General features: G+C 41.4%; 1 protein-coding gene across 1 annotated transcript; it reads right to left on the bottom strand.

The window, feature by feature from the left end:
- Positions 1-647: 647 nt before the first annotated feature.
- Positions 648-25,651, bottom strand: HTR5A (5-hydroxytryptamine receptor 5A). Its single transcript, XM_003409812.4, has 2 exons — positions 24,911-25,651; positions 648-1,109 (listed from the first exon to the last, which is right to left on the bottom strand). The coding sequence occupies exons 1-2, from the start codon at positions 25,649-25,651 to the stop codon at positions 777-779; spliced, it is 1,074 nt and encodes a 357-aa protein (XP_003409860.1). The 3' UTR covers positions 648-776.
- Positions 25,652-26,253: the final 602 nt, after the last annotated feature.

The following is a 26,253-nucleotide window of genomic DNA, read 5'->3' as shown; positions in this document are numbered from 1 at the left end:
CTCTGCTCACTTATCTCTTTTATATCTCAAAAGAGATTGACTCAAGACACAACCTAATCAGTAGATTGTGTCCTGCCTCATTAACATAACTACATCTAACCCTGCCTCATTAACATCATAGAGTTTAGGATTTACAATACCCAGGTAGTTACATCAGACCACAAAATGGTGGACAACACAATACTGGGAATCATGGCCTAGACAAGTTTACACACATTTTGGGGGGACACGATTCAATCCATAACACCACCTATTGGGACATATCCAATAAGTTTTAGAGTACACTTACTAAGGCCATAAAGAAGAATATTTGAAACTGGAAATCTTCTAGAAAGCTTAGAATTATGGTTCCTACCCCACAAGATGTCCCCATTATGACATCTTATTCATTCTCCCCTGTCCATTGTCAACCTTCTCATATTGTCTCATCTCCATTTCATCTGCCTTGTTTGACTTCTCAGGGACAATGACAGTAATCATGCTGGACTAGATTTTGGGGAGGAAAGGGCATCTTGTGAGCAAAGTCCTTGGCCATTAGGTTCAGAGCAAGGCATAGTAGATAAACTAGATAAATTAGGTCACCAAAACTCCCTATGAAAACTCATATTCCTACAAAGGAATGGGGAAGTGAGGTTAATTTAGTTCTAAAGAAGACCTTGGAGATTTTAAGGATACGTCTTTTCCACATGAATGCTGGGTGGGGATAGGAAAATAGATGAAATTGGACATTTCATTCAGTTATGGGAATAACTCCTCTTTGTCCCAGGCCTTCTTCCTCAGTGTTGCCTGGAAAAGAAGTTCTTAAAGGCGCTATTGTAGTTCTTGTTGAAAGCTGTGTAGATCAGAGGGTTAAAAAAGGAATTGGAGTAGCCAAGCCAAAGGAAAATGCTTTTCCAGATGGCAGGGATATCACATGAGCAGAGGGGACTGATGAGCTCGGTGATGAAAAAGGGGATCCAGCAGAGTACAAACACCCCGATGAGGATGCCCACCATTAAGGCAGCTTTCTGCTCTTTCTGTTCCCTCCATGTGTCCCCTTCTGTCTGGAAGGTGACGGTAGCACGGCGGACAGCGAATACCATCTGGGGCTGCTGAGCAGGGTCCTTCACCTGTAAAAGATAAGCAGAAGCTTTACAGAGATCCATCTCTTCCTAGCCAGCCAGTTATGGGATCAGGGTAACCTAGGCAGAGATAGGCCTGGATCCCACCATTCACTCCCAGAAAAAGACCCCTATTGTCACGTACTGGAGCCTCACAATTGTGGGACTCACCTAGGACACAAAAAAAAAGGCAGTGGTGTCAGAGTTGGATTGTTTGTTTCCATCTTAGATATGGAAAGAAAAGTGGAGAGTATACTAAATCCTTACAGGGAAACCCTGGTGGTGTAGTGGTAAAGAGCTATGGCTGCTAACCAAAAATCGGCGGTTAGAATCCTCCAGTTGCTCCTTGGAAACCATATGGGGCAGTTCTACTCTGTCCTATAGGATTGCTATGAGTCGGAATCGACTCAATGGCAAGAGGTTTTTTAAATCCTTATTCCAAAAACCATTATAAAACCCTATATGGGCCTTGTTATAGATTGAATTGTCTCCCAAACAGATACGCTGAAGTCCTAACCCCTGCACCCGTGAATGTGACCTTGTTTGAGGAAATTATGTTTTTCTTTGCAGATGTTATCAGTTAAATTAAGAAGGTCATGGGGAGGAGGGGTTAGGCTGGGTCCTGATCCTAATGCCTTCTGAGTGATGTCCTATAAAAGAGAACAAATACAGAAACAGGGTCACATACACAGGGGGAAGACACCATGTGAGGATCCACTACAAGCCAAGGAGAACCAAGAAATATTGAGGACCACAAAATCTGAAAGAGATCAGGAAGGATCTTCCCCTAGAGGCCACAGAGAGAGCATGGCTCTGCTGATGCCCTGAATTCAGACTTCTAGCCTCCAGAACTGTGAGAGAATAAATTTCTGCGCTTCAAAGCCACTCACATTGTGGTATTTTGTTATGGCACCACTAGGATACTAAGACATATCTTATTTTCCAAAATCCTAATGACTTTCTGGATTCACTTTAACCCCCTCTAAAATGTAAGAAGTGCCTAGAACTTTTGTTCTGATGTAAAGTTCCTGCTGCTGCACTTCCATAGCATATTCTACTTGTTTGGGACAGTCCACTCACCAGGACATTTATCTCTTTCCGGCTTTTTCTGTGTGACTTCCCTTTCCTCCCATGTTTACGGAAAGCAGGCACTCCAAACACTTAGACTCTACCCCCTTGGGTGCTCCCAAGTTCTATCAGGGCAGGTTCCCAACAGAATCAATCTCTCCAATTTTTACTTCCCTTCGCTTAAAGAAGTGGAATTCCTGGGAAAGGAAGCTTTTCCCTTCATCCCAGTCTTATTGTTTAGATCTCAGGAGAACTGGAATGAGAAGTATCTGATGATGAAATGGTGAAATATGAAGAAATCACAATGGATTAATTTACTAAATAAGCAAATCAGTTGATCCAATCAATATGTAGGGTGGTTTGGATCAAGTGGTCAATCGCTGGTAGGTGAGACTACATTGACATTAAATGTTATTTTTCCCAACACTAACATTTTGTGACTCCAGTAAATTTTAAAAGAATTGCACAGGTTGTTCTCAGGCAGCATGTAATCTTTTAGGCAATGGACTAGGTCAGAAGATCTGTCTTTATCTTGGTTTTGCTGCTTGTTGTTAACCTAAGCTCCTTAGTCAGTTCATGCCTCCATCTACAAAATGGAGTCAAAAGTAGCTGACTCATCTATCATATGGAATAACTGAGATGGAAATAGGAACGTTACGGCTAAGGTAAAATCAGCTGATAAATGAATTATTAAATTTGTCTGATAGCCTTGTTGTCATTCATTTGAAAAACAGTGAAACATCAAGTATTGTATGATGGAAAATAATAAGTATTGAAGCAAATAAACAGTCATAATACTGAAACCCTTAAAAATATACAAAATAAGAAATGAAATCTCTTTTCTGTACCCCAGTCTCACCCCTAAATGGAACCAGTTACCTTTCTGACTTTTTAATGCTTATTAAAAGGCACTCAAGAGAGTTTATTTTTAGAGATGCAAAACATAATATTTAGCTTAATTTTTCAGCGTACAGGAAATAAAGAAACCTACCAATTCCCTTAATAAAGCTAAACCTCAATATGGCATCAGGGGAGACATTTTTTCCCATTTTTCAGAGATGGAAATGGAAGAGTGATTCTGGCCCTGACTCTTAAGTCCTCTGCAAATTCTCCTTCTCCTTGGTACTTTTTCACTAGTAAAGCTGGCCACCATGCTTGCCTCAGGGTTGTGAATCCCCTGTGACCTTCCCTAATTCTCTATAGCACAGCTGAGATAAAGTGAAACATTTAAAGTGAACTTTATCAAAGGTTCTGAGGTAACAATAGAAATAAAGAGAGCAACACACAATCAGATATTCTGACTTTGGGGATATGATATACTCTACTCTCAGAAGATATAGACCCCTATCATCCTAGCTCCCTACCTGCCTTCCATGTTGTGAGCCTTTTCATGTCCTCTCCAGAAGCCCATGCTTAGTCCTTTAAGTACTCAAATCCAAGTTGCAAAACACAATGAGCCCTAGAAAAGATTGGGGACTACTAATCTAAGCCTTGCTTTCTATAAAGTATGAGCTATTGCCATCAAGTTCCTGGGTGGTACAAATTGTTAATGTACTCAGCTGACAACCAAAAGGTTGGGGTTTCCAGTCCACTCAGAAGTGCCTTAGAAGAAGGGCATGGTGATCTACTTACAAAAATTAGCCACTGAAAACCCTATGGAGCACACTTCTACTCTAACACACATTGGGTTGCCATAAGTCAGAGTCGACACAATGGCAACTGTCCTATTTTTGGATGTCCACCAAAGGTTGCCCAAATTCTACATATTCGTAGGGAGTTTCTGTTGCCAAATGGTAAACATTCTGAGGTTTCCGTTCTGACGAACCACCTTCCTTCCTAATGCACTTAGAATATGTGCATTCTTTGAGATTCTAACGCTATCCTCACATACAGCTAGGACCTATGTCCAAACGGACTGTTGCATCAGCTTGTAGAGCACCAACTCATTATTCACCCAAGACACAGTTCCAAAGTCGTTGTCTTTTAATCTAGGTATGTGACCTACACACAAGTGCAGGGTTTGAATAGTTCTATGAAAATTGTTGTTAGGTGCCACTGAGTCAATTTTTGGCTCATAGTGATCCCTTGTGACACAACAGAACTGCCCCATAGGGTTTTTTTTTTTTTTTAGTAATAATTTATTGTGTTTTCAGCGAAGGTTTACACAGCAGTTTAGGCTCCCATTCAACAATTTCTACATAAATTGTTTGGTGACATTGGTTACATTCTTTGTAACACATGAACATTCTCATTATTTGCATTCTGGTTGTTCCTTTTCCATTAATCTAGTTTCCCTGCCTCCTTACATTCTCATCTTTGATTCAACAACAACAACAACAAAAATTGTTAACCATGTGATCTCATATACATGATTTTTAAAGGATCACAATACTCATGGGTGATATTCTTTATTTTGTGAGCCAATCCGCAATTTAGCTAAAAGGTGACCTCAGGGGCTAGGTTTAGTTCAAGGTTTAAGGAATATCTCAGTGCCATTGTCTCAAGGAGTCCACTGGTCTCAACCAGTCCAGTAAGTCTGGATTTTTTAAGAATTTGAGATTCTGTTCCACGTTTTTCTTGCTTTCTATCGGGATCTATCTACTGTGACCCTGATCAGAATGGCTGGTAATGGTAGCCAGGCACCATCTAGTTATTTTAGTCTCTGGGCAGATGACACCATGGTTCATGTAAACCATTAGTCCTGTAGACTAGTTTCTTCTTTTAGTCTTTGGTTTTCTTCTTTCTCTTTTGCTCCATAAGAGTAGAGACCAATAGTTGTATGTTAGCTGACTGTTTGCAAGCTTTTAAGATCCTAGACACTACTCACCAAACTAGAACGTAGAACATTAACCTTATGAACTTATATTATGCCAATTGACTGAGTTGTCCCATGAGACACTATCATCCTAAGTCTCCAAACCCAGAAAACCAATCCCATAGGTATCTGATTAGATCTAAGAAGTATCAGTAACTGTGCCCCTATGTGCTTTGTTATGTATATGAATATATAATAAAAACACCCATATGTGCATATACATGTGAATATATATATTTACACATATACTCACATATACATACTTATACACATATGTCTACACACATATATACTGTATTTTTACACAAATGCTTGCCTTCTACATTTGTTTGCCAACCTCTCCCTCCCACTGTGAGTTATTTTAGTAAGCATCCTATGCTAATTTTTTTCACAGCAACATGTAAAAAAAATTGGCAAAGCAGTGCTTTCAAAAATACTTCACAGTGGGAGGGAGGGGTTGGCAAACCATTATTTGCATAAAACTACGATACCCAAGTATGTATTTTTTGGTTGTTGTTGGTGTTGTTGCAACCCAAAGGGTTTTCTTGGCTGTAATGTTTACAAGAACGGATCACCAGGTCTTTCTTCGGTGGAGCCTCTGGGTGGGATCAAATCGCCAACCTTTCAGTTAGCAGCTGAGCATTTAACCATCATGCCACCAGGGCTCGTTATTCCTTGGACGCCAAGTATTGCAAGGTGGTTTTATGGTAAACACATCACTTCAAATAGTGGTCCCTGTGAAGCAATGTTATGTACCATAAGTGAAAGGCTGCTTGTATGAGTATTTGGCAGTTGGACTACAAACCTGAGTTCTTCCTCTTGCATTGTAATTTACCTAGTTTTTTTAAATAATGGGTGAACTATCACGGGGTAGCACAAACAGTTAAGCTCTCTACTACAAGCCAAAAGGTTGGCGGTTTAAAACTACCCAGAAGCACTACGGAAAACAGGCCTATCTGCTTTTGAAAGATCACAGCCTTGAAAATCCTATGGAGCAGTTCTACTCTGCACACATGGGGTCACCATGAGTCAGACTTAATGCAGCGGCAAATGATAACAAACACTCAAACGTAACACACCTTCATTCAGCGTAGAGTCAGCCCTCCATATCTGTAGGTTCTGAATCTGTGGATTCAACCAGCCGTAGATTGAAAATATTCAGAAAAAAAAAATTTCAGAAAGTCTCGAAGATGCTCACTCACAGGCATGTTTAAGTTCACATTATATTAAGCTCCTTTTTACGGAGTTCTTAGTACAGCAGGTTAGGAGTCCACATTCATAGGTCCCTTTTCCAGCAAAGATTCTAAATTTACTTTCTAATAATTCTTTTAATGTTTAATGAGGTCTCCTTCCACCTGCTTAGGATTTTACTTTGAATTTAAATTAAATGATTTTTTCCTAAAATACTTTCTTTTTATGGCTCGCTTTGCATCAGAACTTTTATATAGGTTAGTCAGAGAACTCCAAATTCCTCAAGAGAGCACTTATTGCTTTTACCGTCATGTAAAATGTTGATCATTTCACTGCGCCCTCCCCTGGCGCTGCATTAACTGCCATGTCACTTGATGGCAGAAAGGGAGAAACAGTGTTATGGATTTTAAAAGGTCCATCTAGGACAGCAGAGGTTTCAGCTGTAAGAAGGGTCTTTGTTTTGGAAATTTCAGGTTTCTAAAAAAAAAAAAAAAAATTTTTTTTTTTTTTTTTTAATGTCTTCAGGAGCCTAGTGTCACGGTGCTTAAAGTGTTTGGCTGCTAACTGAAAGGTTGGCAGTTCAAAACCTCCAGCAGCTCCCCGGGAGAAAGATGTGACAGTCTGCTTTTGTAAAGATTTACAGCCTTGGAAACCTTATAGGTTTGCTATGAGTCAGAATCGACTTGATGGCAGTGGGTTTGTCTTTTTTAATGTCTTCAACTGGTAGATTTAATTGCTCACCATGTAGCTTTCTAACTTATGGACTCCTTAGCACTTTGCTGTCTGCTAATCAGTGATTGCAATAAAGCACTTAATCTAGTCTGGAGAATAGTAGTCTATTAATTACTGTAACTACTAAATGTGCTCAATAGTAGGTTCACAGAATGAGAAGGAATAGGGTAAAAAAAGTGAACATTCATGCCAAGTTAGATTCTTCCTTATAATTTTTGAGATGCTGTATCGGTTAAAGCTCTTAACTCACAATTTAACATCTACACATAAATTTTTTTCTAAGTGAACAATTAGCTTCATCTCCCTGAATAAACTAGGTATTCGGGGACAGGTATGCATGCCTTAGATTTCTTATTCTTCCAGAATGGTTATGTACTAAATTACTATTTACTGATTACTCATAGGTCTGGCATGTTCTCACGTTTCTTCTAAACATTCAGCTTTATCTCCCTGTTAATATTACAGACCATCATTACACAGTTGGTGCTGAAGTTAAAGGATGAAGAATCTGATCTTAGAAGTGTGGGTTCAGGTGATTTGCAGGCTAGACCAGGCCTTTGTCAGAATGGGAACGTGGGCACAGTTGCCCAAGTGAAGAATCAGGGTGTTCAAGCTAGAAATGACCTTACACATTAAGAGAAGTCTCCATAAAGATGAGAATAAAAATGTTCCCACAAGCTGAGGAAAAGTCTCGTTGTTCTACAGCTATAGTAACAAGGAGTTTTGTTACTTGTTTAAACTTCTTCGATTGAAAAAGGACAACGCAGCTCTGTAGACACACATTTGCAAACAAACTAATCAGTGTCAGCTGGCACTTCTGAAAGTCAGCCAATCAGGGACAGATACTGTCCAATAAACTCGGCTCTTTAAGTGCCAACCAATCAATCACAGTCTTACCCAAGTAACCACACCTCTACTGATGACGTCAACTCACCGTGCCTCTGAAAGTCCACCAATCCCTGAATATATACTTATGTGATCCGTATTCTGCTCTGATCCAGGGGACTGTGTCTGACAGGTGCAGCACTTTCTTACTACAGTAAGGAATAAACTCAGCTTTGTCTTTTTATTTCAGATCCTGAGTGGTGGCTGTATCATCCTTTGACAGTTCTGGAGGTCTCACTGAGGTCATTTTGAAGACTCTCCCTTGATAGCACTCCACAGGATCCTTGGACCAACAGGTGCATTCACTGGACCCCAAACTCCATTTTCCCTTCAGATCCGCTGCCAGGTGTGTCAGTCTCAACAATAATTTAAGTTCTGACTATTTTCTTCGGGTCCTTATTTCTCACTTTATTTTGTAATCTTTGGATTTGTTACCAAGTATGTCTTTTTATATGGTCATTAGGCTTAGATTTTGTATTAAATAACTAGACCTTTTGATTTAGACGTGTACCATTTGGTAATTAGACAGATCTTTGTATGAGGTGATAAGATCTCTTGTTCTGGAGGTACACCATTTGGTAAATATTTTTGCCACTAACCTGCTTAATATACTGCTGCTTGGTTTGGTTTACTGTTGTTTGTGAACAAAGTCTTGTTTCATACTTTTTTTCCTGCAGTGTCTTTTTCATTGAATGTAAAAGGCAGTATTCTGTAAGTAACAGATGGAGGGATAGGCTTGATAAATTCCCAATCCAACTGAAGCCAGACTCGAGGGCTAATGATTTGAAGACCTTTAGACCAGTGATTGGTGAAAAAGCAATTGGTCGAACACTGCTTTGAGTCCTCTACAAAACCTCTGTGAAAGCACTCCCTGTCTTATCAATTCATGAAAGACAATCACTTTGTTTAGTTCATATTTCAGGTCAGTGATGGCCAGGTTGGTAATTCTTTGGCCCTCTCCTAGCCTCTGTTTGGTTGCAGATGATGGGACACTACACACAAGCACAAACTGCTGTCCAACTGTGCTGGCTTCTTTCTCATGTGCTGTGGTTTGTTTATGTCAAAGACTCAGTCTTCTCTTTTTAAAAACTTGTATTTACTATTTAAAATTGCATTTAATCCTAACTCTTGCACTTTTCTTGATGAATTCCAAAAAAAACCTTTTTTTTTTTTTACTTAGAATAACAGTAGCCATTATGTGGGGATTTTTGACATATCAGAACCCAATAAATAAACACATTCAAGGAACACTCTAGAAAAATTAGGAGACAAATATCAAACAGTCAAAATAAGGACAAGATAGAGAGCCTAGATAAGAATACCTGTAAATATTGTTTCTTTAATTGGTATACCGAGGCCTTGAAACAAAATTCTAACTCTAAGACAGTCTCCAAGATTTTATAACCTTCCAAGATGTACTTCCCTGCACATCTCTCTGTTTCTATTCACCTTTCTCTGAACTTCTAAATGAGCTACCCTTTTGTGTTAGTCATCTAGTGCTGCCATAACAGTAATACCACAAGTGGATGGCTTTAACAAAGAGAAATTTATTTTCTCACAGTCTCGTAGGTTACGAGTCCAAATTCAGGGCATCGGCTCCAGGGGAAGGCTTTCTCTGTCGGCTCCGGGGGAAGGTCCTTGTCCTCAATCTTCCCCCGGTCGAGGATCTTCTCAGGTGCAGGGACCTGATGTCCACTACTCCTGGTGCAGCCTTCTCGGTGGTATGAGGTCCTCAACTCTGCTTGCTTCCCTTTCCTTTTTAATCTTGAGAGATAAAAGGTGGTGCAGACCACACCCCAGGGAAACTCCCTTTACATTGAATTAGGGATGTGACCTTACAAAGGTGTTACAATCCTACCCTAAACCTCTTTAACAAAATTACGATCACAAAATGGAGGACAACCACAGAATACTGGGAATCATGGCCTAACCAAGTTAATACACACATTTTTGGGGAGACATAATCCAATTCATGACACTTTTCCTCAGGATTTTCTCAGGAAAAATACAATCACATTGTAAAATTGCCAAACCAGAAGTCAGATCTATAGAATTTAAATTAAAACCCTGGCCTAGAGTTAAGATAAGGGCTATAATTAGTTTTCCTAAACTTCATGGAGAAGGAAAAAGACTGTTATAGAATTCAGAATTTTGTTAGAATATCTAATAAAATTGTTATTGTCTGTGGCGTCTGGGGTCTTAAATGCTAACAAGCGGCCATCTGAGATGCATCAATTGGTCTCAACCCACCTGGATCAAAGGAGAATGAAGAACACCAAGGTCACACGATAACTATGAGCCCAAGAGACAAAAAGGGCCACATGAACCGGAGACTTACATCATCCAGAGACCAGAAGAACTGGATGGTGCCCGGCCACAACCGATGACTGCCCTGACAGGGAGCACAACAGAGAACCCCTGTGGGAGCAGGAGATCAGTGGGATGCAGACCCCAAATTCTCATCAAAAGACCAGACTTAATGGTCTGACTAAGACTAGAGGAATCCCGGGGGTCATGGTCCCCAAACTTTCTGTTGGCCCACGACAGGAACCATTCCCGAAGACAACTCATCAGACATGGAAGGGACTGGACAATGGGTTGGAGAGAGATGCTGATGAAGAGTGAGCTACTTGTATCAGGTGGACTCTTGAGACTGTGTTGGCATCTCCTGTCTGGAGGGGAGATAGGAGGGTAGAGAGGGTTAGAAACTGGCAAAATTGTCATGAAAGGAGAGAGTGGAAGGAGGGAGCGGGCTGACTCATTAGGGGGAGAGTAAGTGGGAGTATGGAGTAAGGTGTATATAAGCTTATATGTGACAGACTGACTTGATTTGTAAACGTTTGCTTAAAGCTCAATAAAAATTATTAAAAAAAATTATTATTGTCCTGGACTATAAATCTGTACCAACTAGTTAAATTAACTGAAATACTCTCAGATAAGGGAAAATGTTTAAAAGCAGAAGGTCAGAAAAGAGTTAAATAACCCAGCTGTGTAAAATTTAAAATAGAAAATAATTATATAAGGCAATTTCAGAAGGCTTTCTTTTAAGAGAAGATTGAATAAAGGTTCAAAATTATAAACTAAATAAAGATAGAAGGTAGACTTTAGAAAACTTTCAAGCAGTAGTCTGCTATAAACCCAACAGCTGAAGTATAACAAATCTTGTCCTTTCTTTTTGTAAATGGGCTCAAACTTGATTAGGGAATCTAGTAAGAAAAAACAAATTAAATTATGAAATCGCCAACTTAGAAAATATGTAATATGGAGCTAGAAATTTCCAGATAGTAAATAAGTAGTTAAACTATAAATCAACATATAATGTGGCTATTTAGATAAAAGAATCAAAAGAGCCTCTGTTCTCAATGATTTGGGAGTCTAGATAAGGATACCTATAAATATCACAAGCAGAAGGGCCCTTGAAAAAAATCAGTATCCCATATTGACTGAAAAACAAAATAACAGCTATTGAAAATCTGTCCAATATAGCTGCTCCCAGGGAGACATTAAAAAAAACTTTTTTTTTTTTTTAATTTCTCACCCAACAATTCCTTGTTCCTCTTCTAAACTTCCAAGGGGAATTGTCTATGATTATAGATGTGCAACAATACAGCTTTTTTATTTGTATGAGTGACCATCAATCCCACCACTACAAAAAATCAGATCCTTCATACTAAAATTTTAAAGTTGTCTGTAAAGCAAAAAAAAGCAAATTGGTAATAAAAAGATTAAAAACAGAGAAAAATATTTTTAGAAATATTGCTTGCACCAGACTGTGAAACAAGAAAATAAAGGACAAATCTGAAATTTTATAATAAAATTTAGAAGGCTTACAGGAAGATAAGCTTTATTTAATAGAACAACTCAAGAAATGTGAATCTTTAACAATCGTACGTCTCAACTTGTAACTGATATTTTGGTGTCATTTTCAGAAGACTAATTCTTTCGTATATGTGACACAACCCCTACAAATTTAATAGGTAGAACCTGCTTCCATAAAAAGTGCACTGAAGATCTTATACATTGTCAGGCTATAGTCAGTGGAAGCAAGAGGGTACCAACACTGTGTATAACTCAAGAAATCATTAAATAAATAGGGATGGTCTTAGAATCCGTATGGACAAGAGATTCACAAATGTAGAAAGATTAATTGAAGTATCATTCATAAGAGTCCAGACTGATTCTTTAAATAGTATCATAAAATTTTCTTTTTACACATATATGAAAACATTGGGCCATGCTCTAGGTGGATTAACTCGACAATATGGCACATATCAAAGAACCATTGCCTAACTAAGTCTACCCCTCAATTCTGTAACCAAGACTTTGCTTCCTTGTCTTAGAGAAATTACAGGCATCAATTAAATTAGTCAACACACCTTCAGATCTTATATCAGGCCTTTAAATCTTATGTTATTATACACACCAAATTCTTATTGCTAACTAACACCACTCAACAGTTTTCTATTAGTTGATTAATTATGATCCATTGTTATTTCCTCTTTCTCCTGTTACCATCCACTGGCATAGTACTCATAATCCAGAAACTGTGTAATCCTGAACTAATGAAGGGAAATCTCATGATTGCATTTTTGTTATTTAGAGGTATCCTTGCCCAAAACAGAACTTTGATAGTCTAGTACCAAATTCTGATGTAATGTTTGTGGATAGGTATTATATTAAAAATAAAAATGACAATACAAGGTTTAATACAGAATAAGTAGTCCAGTCTCTCTCATTAAATCCAATTTCTTATCAGAAGTCAAATTGTTCCACTGACTAAATTGCGGCCCTCTCTAGGGCATATCAAATTGCTAAAATAAATGAGACGATATAGAAAATAATAGCTGGCATGCTTTCAGAATAATTCACTTCTTTAACATTCTACAGAAACAACTTCTTCAGGTGCTCTTTAAAAATAAAGAGCAAATGTGAATTACTTGATGACTTGATGCTACCTAAAATAATTGCTGCCATAAAGGTCAAGACTCATAGTGACAAAGCTACTAGAGAAGCTAGTATACTACACTATAAGTACTATAAAAATATTTAAGCACATTAGAAATGCAATGGAAATATGTTAATCAGCATGCTAAACAGACTTCTCTGACTAAAAGTCCTTATTAAAGATCTCACATAAAATAACAATAAAAATAATCATAACAAATTCATGGAGAAGTTCAAGAATTCTATCACAGATGAACAAAATCTGGCCCACCAAATTCTGAAAAGAAACACCAAAATGATTGTGTTGTAAGATCATTAGAAGAAGATCTGGCAAAATTAGGATGTCCACCTGGTGGCACCAGATAAAATCTAAATGGATGATGAATAAAATCCTCCATGAAGCAACTCATTCCAATAGGGACAAATTGGTCACAATATTAAACATTGATGTGGTGAGTTCATGCCTCATTTGTTACTAAATTTTCCTGGGGAAAGACAAACAAATAGAATAGAAATGTGGAGCATGGCCCAGAATCATGCCTTAAGGACCTCTTGGGCATCTCCAAATGGATTGTAGACAGCTTTAAACATGTACTCACAAAGCTACACTTATTTTGTTGGACGAGTTAAAGAATTTCCCTTTTGAAAAATCACAACACTCACAATAGATCAAATACTGTTAGATTTTGTGTTTCCCACTTAGGACATGGGCATTGGTGGTTCAATGGTAGAATTCTCACCTTCCATGCAGGAGACCCAGATTCAGTTCCTGGCCAAGGCATCTCATGTGCAGCCACCACCTGTCTGTCACTGGAGGCTTGTGTGTTATTATGATGCTGAACAGGTTTCAGTGGAGCTTCCAGATGAACAAGGAAGAAAGGCCTGGAGATCTACTTCCAAAAATCAGCCAATGAAAACACTGTGGATCACAACTGGTTATGGAAATGGTGAGGACCTGGCAGCATTTTATTTGGTTGTACATGGGACTGCCATGAGTTGGGGACCAAATAGATGGCAGCAAACAACAATAACCTAGAACATTCCAACATATCTATTCAGTGATATGGGAGCCCATTTAACTGGAACGGTTTGTTCATGACTTTAAACTATACAAGGATTTGCCCCTAATTCACAAACTTTACTATTCTTGTTACTGTTAATCCTCTGGAAAAAATGTAAGGTATCTTAACAGAACTACAAAATTGTACCTAGTAGAGATCCTAAACTGAGGTTCTCCAAAGAACCTCCAAAAACAGAAGCATGGAAGTTGACTGCTCAACCAGGAACCTTCGAATAAACAGATGACCACACGAAGTGGTGACTGTCTTGACAAGACCCATAGAAAATGTACCAACAACTTCACTAAAGTCTATCATATCCCTATACAGCTCTTGGGCCCTTTTCACTATGCTGAAACCAGAGTCTTTAATGTCAACCCATAACCAAGGTTAGTTGTTCAAAACAGCCATTAGTTAGGCCATTCCAAAGTATGAATTGCCAATGCTCTCGATGGACCATATCTCCTTACAAAGGGATAAAACTCTTCCAGGGAAAAGACTTTTTGCAAATAGTGACCCCATCCGCAAGATTTAGACAACATAGGTTGCCATTAAAAAAAAAAAAAAAGTCTGATGTAGTAAATAAGGCCCACATTGGCTGACACAATAAATTATACAGCCTAAGCTTTGGAGGCAGAATCACTGGGTGGTGCAAACAATGAACATGTTTGGCTGCTAATGGAAAGGTTGGAAGTTCGAGTTCATCCAAAAGTGTCTTGGAAGAAAAGCCTGCTGATCTACTTCTGAAAAATCACCCATTGAAAATCCTATGGGGCACAGTTCTACTCTAACACACACGGGGTTGCTGTGAGTCAGAATCAGCTCCACGGCAACTCGTTTTTAAGCTCTGGAGGCACAACAAAGCAGTTTAAATACCTAAGTAGTCATAAGTGATAGAACAGCCTTGGCTTTTCTTTTGGCCAATCAGAGAGGGGTCTAATAATTTTTAGTGCTTCATGTTGTACCTGGATTAACACTACAGGTGAGGTGAAATAATTAATATTTAGGCTTAAATTTAAAAAAAAAAAAAAAAAGGCACTCTATCCACCTAAGATAGACCCAGGGAGTCACTGGGACTTGCTTTCTTGATCAGACCTGGGAAATATTGGGTCGTCCCTTCTTATGACACATCCAGTTATACTTGTTTGTCTCTCAGTTGTTCAGTGATTATTATTCAGAGTCTTAAACTGTTTTGACAGATGAGTGAACAAATGGTTAAAACAAACAAACGAAAACCAAGATAAAAACATGCTAATCCACATGCGGTCTGAGAATCAGATCTTTACAGGTGAAACTCCATCTTCAAGAAGAATCAACAATGGTGGTAAAGAGCTGGGCAGTCCTCCATGGTCTCTCCTGCCGTGCTGGCTAAATGAGGATCAAGAGAAGTGCCTGAGCATAAAGTGCTCCCACACATTTAGGGAAAGACTGATTGTTCTGTGACCTGGAGCCAGTTTTAAACCTGTTGCATCAATCAGGGACAACACATTTCAATGAACATGCTTTTTCAAGGCAACCAATCAGTATCAGCTCCTCACTTCTGAAAGTCAGGCAGTCAGGGATGGACTCACCCCAAGCACCATTGCAGTAACACCCCAATTAACAACAGTTTCACAAAAGCCACTTATACAATGGTGTCAACCCACCTACACCTCTGAAATTACCCCAATATCTGAACCCCACTCTTCCCAAAATACCTTTTCAGATCAGCATTCTGCTCTTCTCAGGGAGACTATGCCTGGCCAGCATAGCCCTCCCTTACTATAATTAAAAAAAAAAAAATCATCAAGTTGATTCCAACTCATGGAAACCCTATAGGACAGAGTAGAACCACCCCATAGGCTTTCCAAGGAGCAACTGGTGGATTTGAACCGCCGACCTTTTTGTTAGCAGCCTGAGCTCTTAACCACTGTGCCACCAGGGCTCCTCCCTTACTATAAAGACAAACCAAACCCATTGCCATCCAGTCAATTCCAACCCATAGCAACCCTACAGGAGACAGAGTAGAACTGCAACATAGGGTGTCCAAGGGAGTGCCTGGTGGATTCAAACTGCCAACCTTTTGGTTAGCAACATAGCTCTTAACCGCAACACCACCAGGCAATCCAAAAAAGACTGACGGATGGAGGTGCTAGGGATTGAACACAGGGCCTTGTCAACACTAAGCACGTACTCTACTACTGAGCTACGCCCCCTTGTTTCCCTTACTAAAGTAAGGATTACATTCAGTTTTGCCTTTTTATTTCAGAAGTATAGTAGTGGTTTTATCATCCTTGGACAAGGGCAAGGTCTGTATTGTATTGCCATTTCCTATCTCAGTGTCTGATACAGGTGAGGTTTTCAGTAATTATTTAAATAAAAGTGAGCAGATAAAGAAATCAGGAAGAAGTGTTGTGATTTCCTGGGTAACACACCTACTTGGTGGTGCTGTATTTAGCAACTTGAGTGCCTCCCACAACTGAGAAATCAAGAGGCCTGTTTTGCAATTGCGGTGCAGTGAATCGTTTAACCCTTTCATTACTACATTTTTTTCTCCTTAAAAAAAATTTTTTTTTTTTTGGTGGCATGTGTTTTCAGTATTGGAATGCATGCTTACTAATTGAGTGTATTTAAAATTTTGGTTGATAGTATGAATTTTGAGAAATATGGTCTGGTATTACAAACCACCAATGAGGTGAGTGGCACTGTGGCACCACTGATCTGTGGCATGACAATATATCAAAGAGAGCTATACAGATAATTTATTGTAGATGCCTTTCCATTAGGTTACATGCAGAACCTCTGGTTTTCCAAATATGACACAGAAAAACCAAAACAAACCCATCAGGAAAGCCATAATTATGCATGCAAGCCTTATCTCACAGAAACAAAAGGGAAAAAGGAAAAAGTTTACAAAACTAACACATCCAGGAAGCATTACCTAGTAGAATGCTCAACCTACATAACAAAATGAGGCTCCAACTTTGGTCTGCTGAACTTCCCGCATTTCAAAAGGGACCCTGACACTAAATGCATTAGAACTAGAATAATGCCTTACCTCTGAGGTCCAAAGACATAAGTGGCTGGTATACCATTAATCCAATAGTAACAAATTAATATATTTTTTTTATCCATAGTCTTCGTAACTCCCACTAAATGACAGGGTGGGACTATGCAAATGAAGTGCTTGTGGCCCACCAAGGGGATTTGATAGCTTGCTAATAATGTAAATAAGGTGAATGGCACCCTATTGGGGGTAGGACCATGCAAATAAGGCATATAGAATTCTAACAAGGGGATTGGTCAGGTTTTCCTTCCTGCTAGGTCTAAAATGAGCAATACCAGAGGCAGAAAGAAGGATCCCACCACCACCAAGAAAGAAGAGCCAGGAGTGGAACACACCCATTGGACCTGAGATCCCCCACTGAGAACTTCCTAGATCCAGGAGAAGGAGAACAGAGAAAGAGCTATAACACTGAAGACAATGCAAAGCAGCAACAGAGAAACGGCAACAGCAGGTACAGCAGAACCAGGAGACCCTCAGGATGGTGTGCTGGCTTCACAGCCCACAGAGCAAGAAAGCTAGTCATTGGCAGGTAACACAGCAAGCTACTGCCTCAAGTCCCAAGAACCAGAGGTCAGATGACAAACAGCCAGATACAGGATCCAGACCAAGCAAAACCCAGCGAGCTTTACTAGAACATCCACATATATTGGATGCAGGCCACACCCCCCAAAGAAACTCCCCTTACAACTGATTGGCTGATCACATCACATCATGGAGATGATTTAATTAAATCACAAAATGGAGGATAACTACATCGTTACATAACTGCCCAACTACATCAGTACATAACTGCCAAACTACACCATTATATAACCGTCAAACCACTTAGAATCATGGCCCAACCAGTTGACACACAACCTTAGCCATCACAAGACCTGGGAAAACCATCAAGCAGACCAGTACATACATTATGAGAGTCCCAGAAGGAGAATACAGAGAAAAGGGAGCAAAAAGAAAAACTGAAGAAATAGTGGGTGAATACTTCCTAAATTTTATGGAAAGCATCAGTCTACACATTCAACAAGCTCCTAATAGGATAAACTTATAGTGATCCACACTGAGACACATTATATTCAAACTGTCGAAAGACAGTGTCAAAAAGAGAACCTTGAAAGCAGCAAAAGAGACGCAATTTATAACATTCAAGGGACACTCTGTAAGATCATCAGTTGATTTCTCAATAGAGACCATCAAGTCCAGAAGAAAGTGGGATGACATATTACAAGTGCTGAAAGAAAAACAATGTCAACCAAGAATTCTATATGCAGCAAAACTATCCTTCAAAAAATTAGGAGAAATGTAAGACATTTCTAGATAGGCAAAAGTTGTTGGAGTTTGGTACCAGTAGAACTTCCCTAATAGAAAAATTAGCCATCCCAGAGGTGGGAAGGGAGGATCCCACCACCACCAAGGGAGAAGGGCCAAGAGCAGAGTGCACCCTTTAGACGCAGGATCCTTGCACTGAGAAACTCCTGGAACCAGGAGACGGAGAGACAGAGCTGCAACACCAAAGATGAGCGTAATGCAAGAAGCAGTGGCAGCAGAGGCAGGAGATTGGCAGGAGACTAACAGAAGATGGCATGGTGGGCCAGGGGGCCACAGAGGGAGAAGGCTGAGAACCTTTGGGCAGAAGGCTTTCTGGCAGAGTAGGGTGCCTCCAGTCACTTAGTGGAGCTAAATGTGTTGACCCATGGAGCTAGAGCTGAGCACTTTTTGCCCAAAGCTTACTGGTAGAGTGTGGTGCCTCAGGGCACTATCAGCAGAGCTAAAAGCACTTTGAAACACTTGCCCTAGCAGGGCAGGGGCCAGAGAGAGGTGTGCCTGCAGGCATAGCTGAGAAGAGGCTGTCCTGATGGAAGAGCTTTTTTTTTTTTCTATGCTGAGCCTCTGACCTCTTTCTTTTATTCAACACAAACCTGGCGTGTCCACACCCAAGGCCTCGTGGCCCTGCTGGATCCAGTACCAACGGGTTAGCTCAGCTTGACCCCTTGGAAGGAGATGCTGGGTGGCACCAGGAGAACAAGTGAGCCTCTGCCCTGCCCCCTCTCCTGGAGTTGGGAACTGTCAAGCTCCAGCTCCCACCCTGTCCCCCAGTCCAAGATCCCTGCACAGCCCACACTGTGGGCCCAGTCACACTCAGAGGCCAGGCAGGCAGTGAGGATCTGCACCAGCAGGTTGGTGGCCAGCATGTTCGGCAGCTCCTCTAAGCCAATGGTCAGCAGCTGCTGGTAGTCCCCAGGCAGCTTCAGGCACAAAATCCATGAATAAAGGTCATCATCGACTGGTCCTAGGGGCACCCTTTGGCCAGTGGACCACAGCTTTCGGATATGGACACAGGAGTTGGCTGGACTTTTGCCTGTGTCTTCCCATATGTCATGATACCACAGGAAGTAGTAATCCACATGGCAATCTTGCACCCAGTTGCTGGACTCTGGGGTGGTCTCCAGGTTCCAGCATATCTGAACATGAATTGTAACTATATTTGAATAAACCCCATAATCATGAAAAAAGAAAGAAAGAAAGCTGATCACTTTCAGGCAGGAGACTTGCTGGTGGAGTAGGTGCCTCCAGGCAATTGTCAGAGCTAGGCTCATTGACCCATGGAGCAAAGGAGCTGAATGCCTTCAGGCCAGTGCTTACTGGTGGAGTGGGGTGCCTCCAGGCACTTATCAGCAGAGCTAAAAGAGCTTTATAACACTTGCCTGAGCAGGGCAGAGGCTGAGGGGCCAGGGAGCTCGGCTGCCAGCACAGCTGAAAAGAAGCTGTACTGATCAAAGAACTGTATCCTGAGCATTCCTGAATCTGAATTATAACCCGTTACTTCCCTAATAAAGTAATAATAGTAAGTATTGTCTGCGAGTTCTGTGTGGCCATTGCAACAAATTATCGAAACCCAGCAGAGAAGTAGAGAGTGCCGTGGGAGGGACGGTTGGTGTCAGAACTGGTAAAAAGGTTGGAGGGTGGAGGCACATCTGACTTCTGCCTCACAGGAATCATTCAGAAGCAAGAGGTCTGACAAGAACCACATTACCTCCTGTTTCCTGGTCGCCATAATTTCTGCAAAATTAATTCTAGAATTTTTCCTCCCTAGTACACTTTTTTTTTTAGTATACATGCGTGGCTGCCATTTTACTGTCCAAAACATAAAATTCCTGTTTCCCCACCACTTGGGGATTTGGATCTGAGGAACTTCCTCCTGGCTTCTTGCTGTGTGCATTGCAATAAATTTACTTTCTCTTTCTCACAAAGGCCGGTGTCCAGATTATTGGCAGGTCTGAGTGCTCCAGACAGAACCCACCTTCAGGGTTTAGCAACACAGCTATCACCAAAGCTGAGACGTGAGAGCCCTTTATCTTTTCACAATAAGACCTAAGACAGATTGTAATTGCTTTCTCTCTTTAAAGCTGTGTTTGGTGTTGATAGTAAACTATGTTTACCTGGATAAGCATGCCAGCAGAAGATATATATAAGCAGCTCCCTGGAAGGTTCTCTTCTTCTTAACCTAGAATTGGGGAGAATGCTCACACACATGGAACATAGCTATAGGCAGTTTGCTGTGAGAGGTGGTGCCAGTGTTCGTATCCATTAGTACTCCTTGTTCAGTTTGGAAATCTTCTAAGTCAGGGTTTTCCAAATTCAACACTACTGACATTATGAACTGAATAATTCTTGTGTAGGGCTGTCCTGTGCATGGTATGGTATTTGGTAGCATCCCTGGCTTCTACCCAATAGATGCCAGTAGCACCAAGTCTTGACAATAAAGAAAGTTTCCAGACAGTGTGGAATGTCCCTTGCAGAGCAAAGTTGCCCTCAGGTGAGAACCATTGTTCTAGATAAAAGGGACAGGTAGCCTCTGGCTGATTTTTCCTTCTTTCCTCTAGAATGATGTCCACCCCTTCCTTCCCTACTTATATCTCTGGTCCTCTCTAAGCTTGATCTACTGGGTATGGTTAGAATTAGCTACTGACTCTAGAAAACACAACTATGTTACAAAGCTCATGCTATGTGTCTATCTCCCTCACTGACCAAACATTTCATGAGAAAAGATCATGTCTTTACCATTCTTTTACCCCTTTCACCAAGCCCATTGTAAGCACTCACTATGCTTAGTTGAATGTAATTTGTTGTTCCAAAACCAATAACAGAAAATGGGCCTGTGTAATTTAGACTTCTCATCTAACTTAAACATGTGAAGTAGGTTTAAGGGATTGTCTTTGGCAATTGGGGGGGAGGGGAGTCTCACATCCAGTGGATTTACTTCTCATGTTGTTTCAGAATCTAGAATCATACATAGAATTTGATTATTAAGCATTAAATAAAGGCCCCAAATAGCTAAAGCAATATTGAAAGAGAAGAAGAAAGTAGGAGGGATCACACTTACTGATTTTAAAACTTACTATACAGCTGCAGTAATCAAAACAGCCTGGTACTGGTATAACAATAGACACGTAGACCAACGGAATAAAATTGAGGGTCCAGAAATAAACCCACACATCTATGATCAACTGATTTTTGACAAAGGTGCTAAGTCCATGCAATGGGAAAAGAAGAGTCTCTTCAATAAATGGTGCTGGCAAAATTAGATTTTCACATACAGAAGAATGAAACAGGATCCATGCCTCATACCATACACAAAAACAAATTCAAAATGGATAAAGGACCTAAATGTGCAAACTAAAACCATAAAATTCTTAGAACAAGCAGGGCACTGCTGTCAGGCCTACCTTTCAACAACGGATTATCTAATATAATAACAAAAGCACAAACAGCAGAAGACAAAATAAATAAATGGGACCTCATAAATATTAAAAACTTGTTCATCAAAAGACTTTACCAAAAAAATGAAAAGACAAGCTACTGACTGGGAGAATATCTTCAGAAACCATATATCCTACAAGAATGTAATAACCAAAATATATATAAAACTTTGACAACTTAATAGCAAAAAGATGAATAACCCAACCACACAATGGGCAAAGGACTTGAGTAGACATTTCACCAAAGAGGACATTCGAATGGCCAAAAACACGTGAAAAGATGCTCAGCATCTTTAGCCAGCAGAAATATGCAAATCAAAACACAATGAGATAACATTTCACTTCCACTAGGATGGCTAAGATTAAAAAAAAGGAAGAAAGAAAATATCAAATGTTGGCAAGATCTGGGGAAATTGGAACCCTTACCCATTGCTGATGGGAACGCAGAATGGTACAGCCATTGTGAAAAACAGTGTGGCGATTCCTCAAAAAAAAAACTAAAAATAGAACTACCATATGACCCAGCAATTCCACTCCTAGGTATATACCCAAAATACTTGAAAGCAGAGACTCAAACACAGACTTGTACACCAATGTTCACTGCAGCAATATTCACAACAGCCAAAAGGTGGAACCAACCTAAAAGCCCATGAACAGATGAACAGATAAACACAGCGTGGAACATACATGCAATAGAATTCTACTCAGCCAATAAAACAAATGAAGTCTGTTCTACTTCATTTGGAGCTTGAAGATATTTTGCTGAGTGAAATAAGCCAATCACAAAAGGATAACTATTGTATGACCTCACTATATAAAAAGACAAGACAAATGTATAGAGATCAAAGTTTACTAGTGGTTACCAGGGGCAAGAAGGAGGCAGAAAAGGAGAGTTAATGGTGATGGAAAAAATGCATTGATTAAGGGCAGAGATGCACAGCAAAGCCGAATTGCCAAAAGTTGTGTATTGAGTATATTTACAACAATGAAAGAAAAAAAAAAGAGTAGTTGCTGAAGCTGTTTATGTATAAGCAAACACCTTATGGTATTTGGTTCCTTGGTTTGGATGTTTAGGGTTATGGTTTCATGAGGCATCTCAGTTAACTGGCCTAATGACATGTTTAGTGCCTCTGCTCTACCTCCTAGTTTGATGAGTAGTGGCTGGGGTCTTAAAAGCTTGCAAGCAGCCATCTAAGGCAGAACAATTGGTCTCTATTCTCCTGGAACAACAACGGAAGGAGGGTCAGAAATAGGAGAAGGAAATGGAATATGTGGCTAATTGCCTCCATAAACAACTCATGGCCTCCTTTGCCATGAGACCAGAAGAACTGGATGGTGCCTGGCTACCATTACTGAACACTTTGATCAAGGATTCTATACAGGAATCCTGATCACAAGCAGGAACATGCTCAATGGAATTTCAAATTCTCATGGACTCCAGGCTTTCTGGAGTCATGGAGGCTGGATGAACCCCTGAAACTATTGCCCTGAGATAATCTTTAAACCTTAAACCAAAAATATCTCCTAAAGTCATCTTAAAACCAAACAGTAGTTTAGCTTAACAAGTAAAAAAGGTCTACCTTGAGCCTTATGTTCTTTTAAGAACTATCTATATGGGATCAAATTGACAACAGCAACTTGAAAGATTAGATGGGAACCTTAGAGGGGCACTGAGTTTATGTTAATGGGGAAGGAACAACTCAGAAAAGGAGGGTGAGAATGGTTGCACAACTTGAAGAATGTACTCAAGGTCACTGAATTGTACATGTAGAAACTGTTGAGCTGGTGTATGATTTGCTCTATATCTTCTCAACAACAACAGCACAATAAATGAAATTATATTTTAAGAAAAGTAAATTTGCAAGGAACAATGGTGCCCTGCTAAAATAATTTGGACCCAATGAGAGCACACTTGAGAAGAATGTCAGAGATTGGGGGCTAAGAGAAGGATCGAGCTTATCGGCTTGTTCACATTTGATTTCTGCATGTGGCATTCTCCCAGTTGGAAAACCTCACTTATCAGCTGGGGCTGCTCAACTGGAATTTCGATTCGCATACAAAATGTTGTATTTTGGGACCACAAAAGTATATGAGGAAATTTTTTTGGAGTGGAGGAAATATTTGATGCCTTGATTCTGGTGGTGGTTATACAACGTATTCATTTGTTAAAATTCATGGAACCACATACCTAAAAAAGTGGATTTTATTGAATGTAAGTTACCCAGTGCCGTCGAGTCCATTCCAACTCATAGCGACCCTATAGGACAAAGTAGAACTGCCCCATAGAGTTTCCAAGGAGCGCCTAGTGGATTCGAACTGTTGACCCTTTAGTTAGCAGCCGTAGTGCTTAACCACTACACCACCGGGTTTCTGAACGTAAGTTATGCTTCAATAAACCTGAGTTGGGGGGAAAAAAAGAATTAAATAAAAGCAGGGATGTGTGGGTGGGATGAAGAATAGAGAACATCCATCATCATTGCTGTAGTTGTCTTACATTAAATGCCACCTGTGGAGTGCTGGGGAATTGTCTGCCCAGGAGTTTTAATTTCTCCTGCAGCTTTACCCACGTTCAGGAAGGCAAACAAGTGGTCGTCATTCACGCATGCAACCTGGTAGGCAGAAGGGGTTGTGGGGGATAGGCTCTCAAAAGTAACGGCCTCAGGCAATGGAAACAGCACCAATGCAGGCTCTGAGAGTAGTGTAAACAACGTCTTTAATCTTAGGTGAGGAGAGAAGGATCTTGCAAAATGACAGTAACCTAGGAGATACCATCTTTTGCAAAATTAGTTGCTGTCATTTGCAAAGAAAAAAAATAGATTTGGATAAAAAAAAAAAACAAACTAATCTGCTTTGCCTTGTGTCTGCCAGCATTCCTGCCAAGTCACTTTACCACCTCTCCCTTCCCTCCTTCTTGAATATCTCCCCACTCCAAAGCCCAGGAAGCAACAAGTTCATCCACTGTAGCCTCAGACAGCAGCTTCTACAGAGGTTCTAATGGGTATTGGGGGCCCCCAGGATTTTAGAACCAAATGGGACCTTGTAGAATTACCTAGTCCAACCCCCGTCCCCATTTTATGTATGAGGAAACAATCCATCAGGGAAGGTAAAGGACATTACTGCCTCTGTGATACTGATACTCTGTGAAGTAAGTCTCTGATGCTTTCTTTCTCTCTCCCAATTTGCCCCTTTCCTTTCTCCTCCCTCCAAAAAAAAAAAAGACTGAATTTATACACAGTTTGGGGTGAGGGAGGGTGCGTGCTGGAAATAAAGCCTGTTCAAATGCAAGTATTTTTAAGTATCACTGTAACACCCACCTCCACAGCTTCGGCCGCGGGTGAGACGCTGTTAGTCTTCCTGGAGCCCACGCGGAACTTGGCAGCTTTGTAGATCTTCCAGTACACGAAAAGCACCACGCAGAGCGGCAGGTAGAAGGCGCCCACGGTGGAAAAAACGGTGTAGGATGGTTCGCGACTCACTTGGCACTCTTCGCTGCCCTCAGAGTAGGTCTCCCCCCAGCCGAAGAGCAGCGGGGCCAGGGAGATGACGGCGGAGAGTGCCCAGGTGAGTGCAATCATAATGTTGGAGACCCGCTTGCGGGCGCGGAGCGTGTACTCCAGGTGCCGGGTGATGGACCAGTAGCGGTCCAGTGCAATGGCCGTCACGTTCCAGATGCTGGCGGTGCAGCAGAGCACGTCGCACGCGATCCACAGCTGGCACAGCCGCCGGCCCAGCTGCCAGCGGCGCCCCGAGAGCTCGTGCACCAGGCTCAGTGGCATGACCAGCGCGGCCACCAGCACGTCTGAGATGGCCATGGACGCCACCAGGTTGTGCGGCACGCGGTGGAAGGTGCGCACACGCAGGATGGTCGTCAGCACCAGCAAGTTCCAGGCGAACGTCGCCGCCACCAGAGAGCCCAGCAAGGTCAGAACTAGCACACCGAAGACGGAGAGAAAGGGCGGGCTGGGCCGCAAATCTTCTGCGCCTAGGCTGCCGTTGGTCTCCAAGGCGGAGGGGGTGGAGAGAAAAAAGTAGCTTAGGTTCACAGGCAAATCCATGTCTGGGTCAGGAAACCGGCCCAGGGTGCGTGCAGAAGGGGCGTTCAGGAGCACTTAGGGTAGCCACTGCGCCCAGAGCCACTCCGGTTGTTTGCAAGCTCTGGCTAGTGGTGGGGTTTCTAGGAAGTACCTGTGAATTTGGCTCCAACCACACGTGCAAGTGAGCATCCGTGGGAGTTGGTATGGCGGAGAGGAGGAGGCTGGGCTGCAAGTACCGGCAAGTCTGAATCCGTCAGAAGCTAGGAAAGCAGAGGCAAGGGGCTGCGTCTTGCAGCGAGGGCCCGCCTAAGCGGTCACATGCCCGAGGCTGCTCACCTGGGCGGAGAAGGTTGTCTGGTGGCCCAGAGCTGAGCATCTCCCAGGCAGGTGCACACTCTGCCGGCTGGGGAAAAGCTGGGCGGCCGCGGTGCGTCTGGGTGCCAGGAGAGGTCCTGGTGCGTCAGAGCCGTAGCTCCAGCAGCAGTTGTCTCCCTACCTGTCCCTCTCTCCAGGCAGCCGGCTGCAGCCTCAACTCTGTGCTGAGGAAGCCAGGCTTTCTGGGACCTGCTTTCGGCTCTTCCCCTGTGCTCCTCCCTACCTCGTCTGGGGCTGCAGCTCGGACG

Source organism: Loxodonta africana, chromosome 22, assembly GCF_030014295.1.
Source record: "Loxodonta africana isolate mLoxAfr1 chromosome 22, mLoxAfr1.hap2, whole genome shotgun sequence".
Classification (NCBI taxonomy): domain Eukaryota; kingdom Metazoa; phylum Chordata; class Mammalia; order Proboscidea; family Elephantidae; genus Loxodonta; species Loxodonta africana.
This window is presented reverse-complemented; position numbering and strand designations above follow the sequence as displayed.

Excerpts from the sequence above, each read along its gene's own strand:
- HTR5A (XM_003409812.4), bottom strand. The coding sequence starts at position 25,651 with ATGGATTTGCCTGTGAACCTAAGCTACTTTTTTCTCTCCACCCCCTCC. Across the intron at positions 1,110-24,910 it reads CCGCGGCCGAAGCTGTGGAG|GTGAAGGACCCTGCTCAGCA; the intron begins GTGGGTGTTACA and ends TATCTTTTACAG.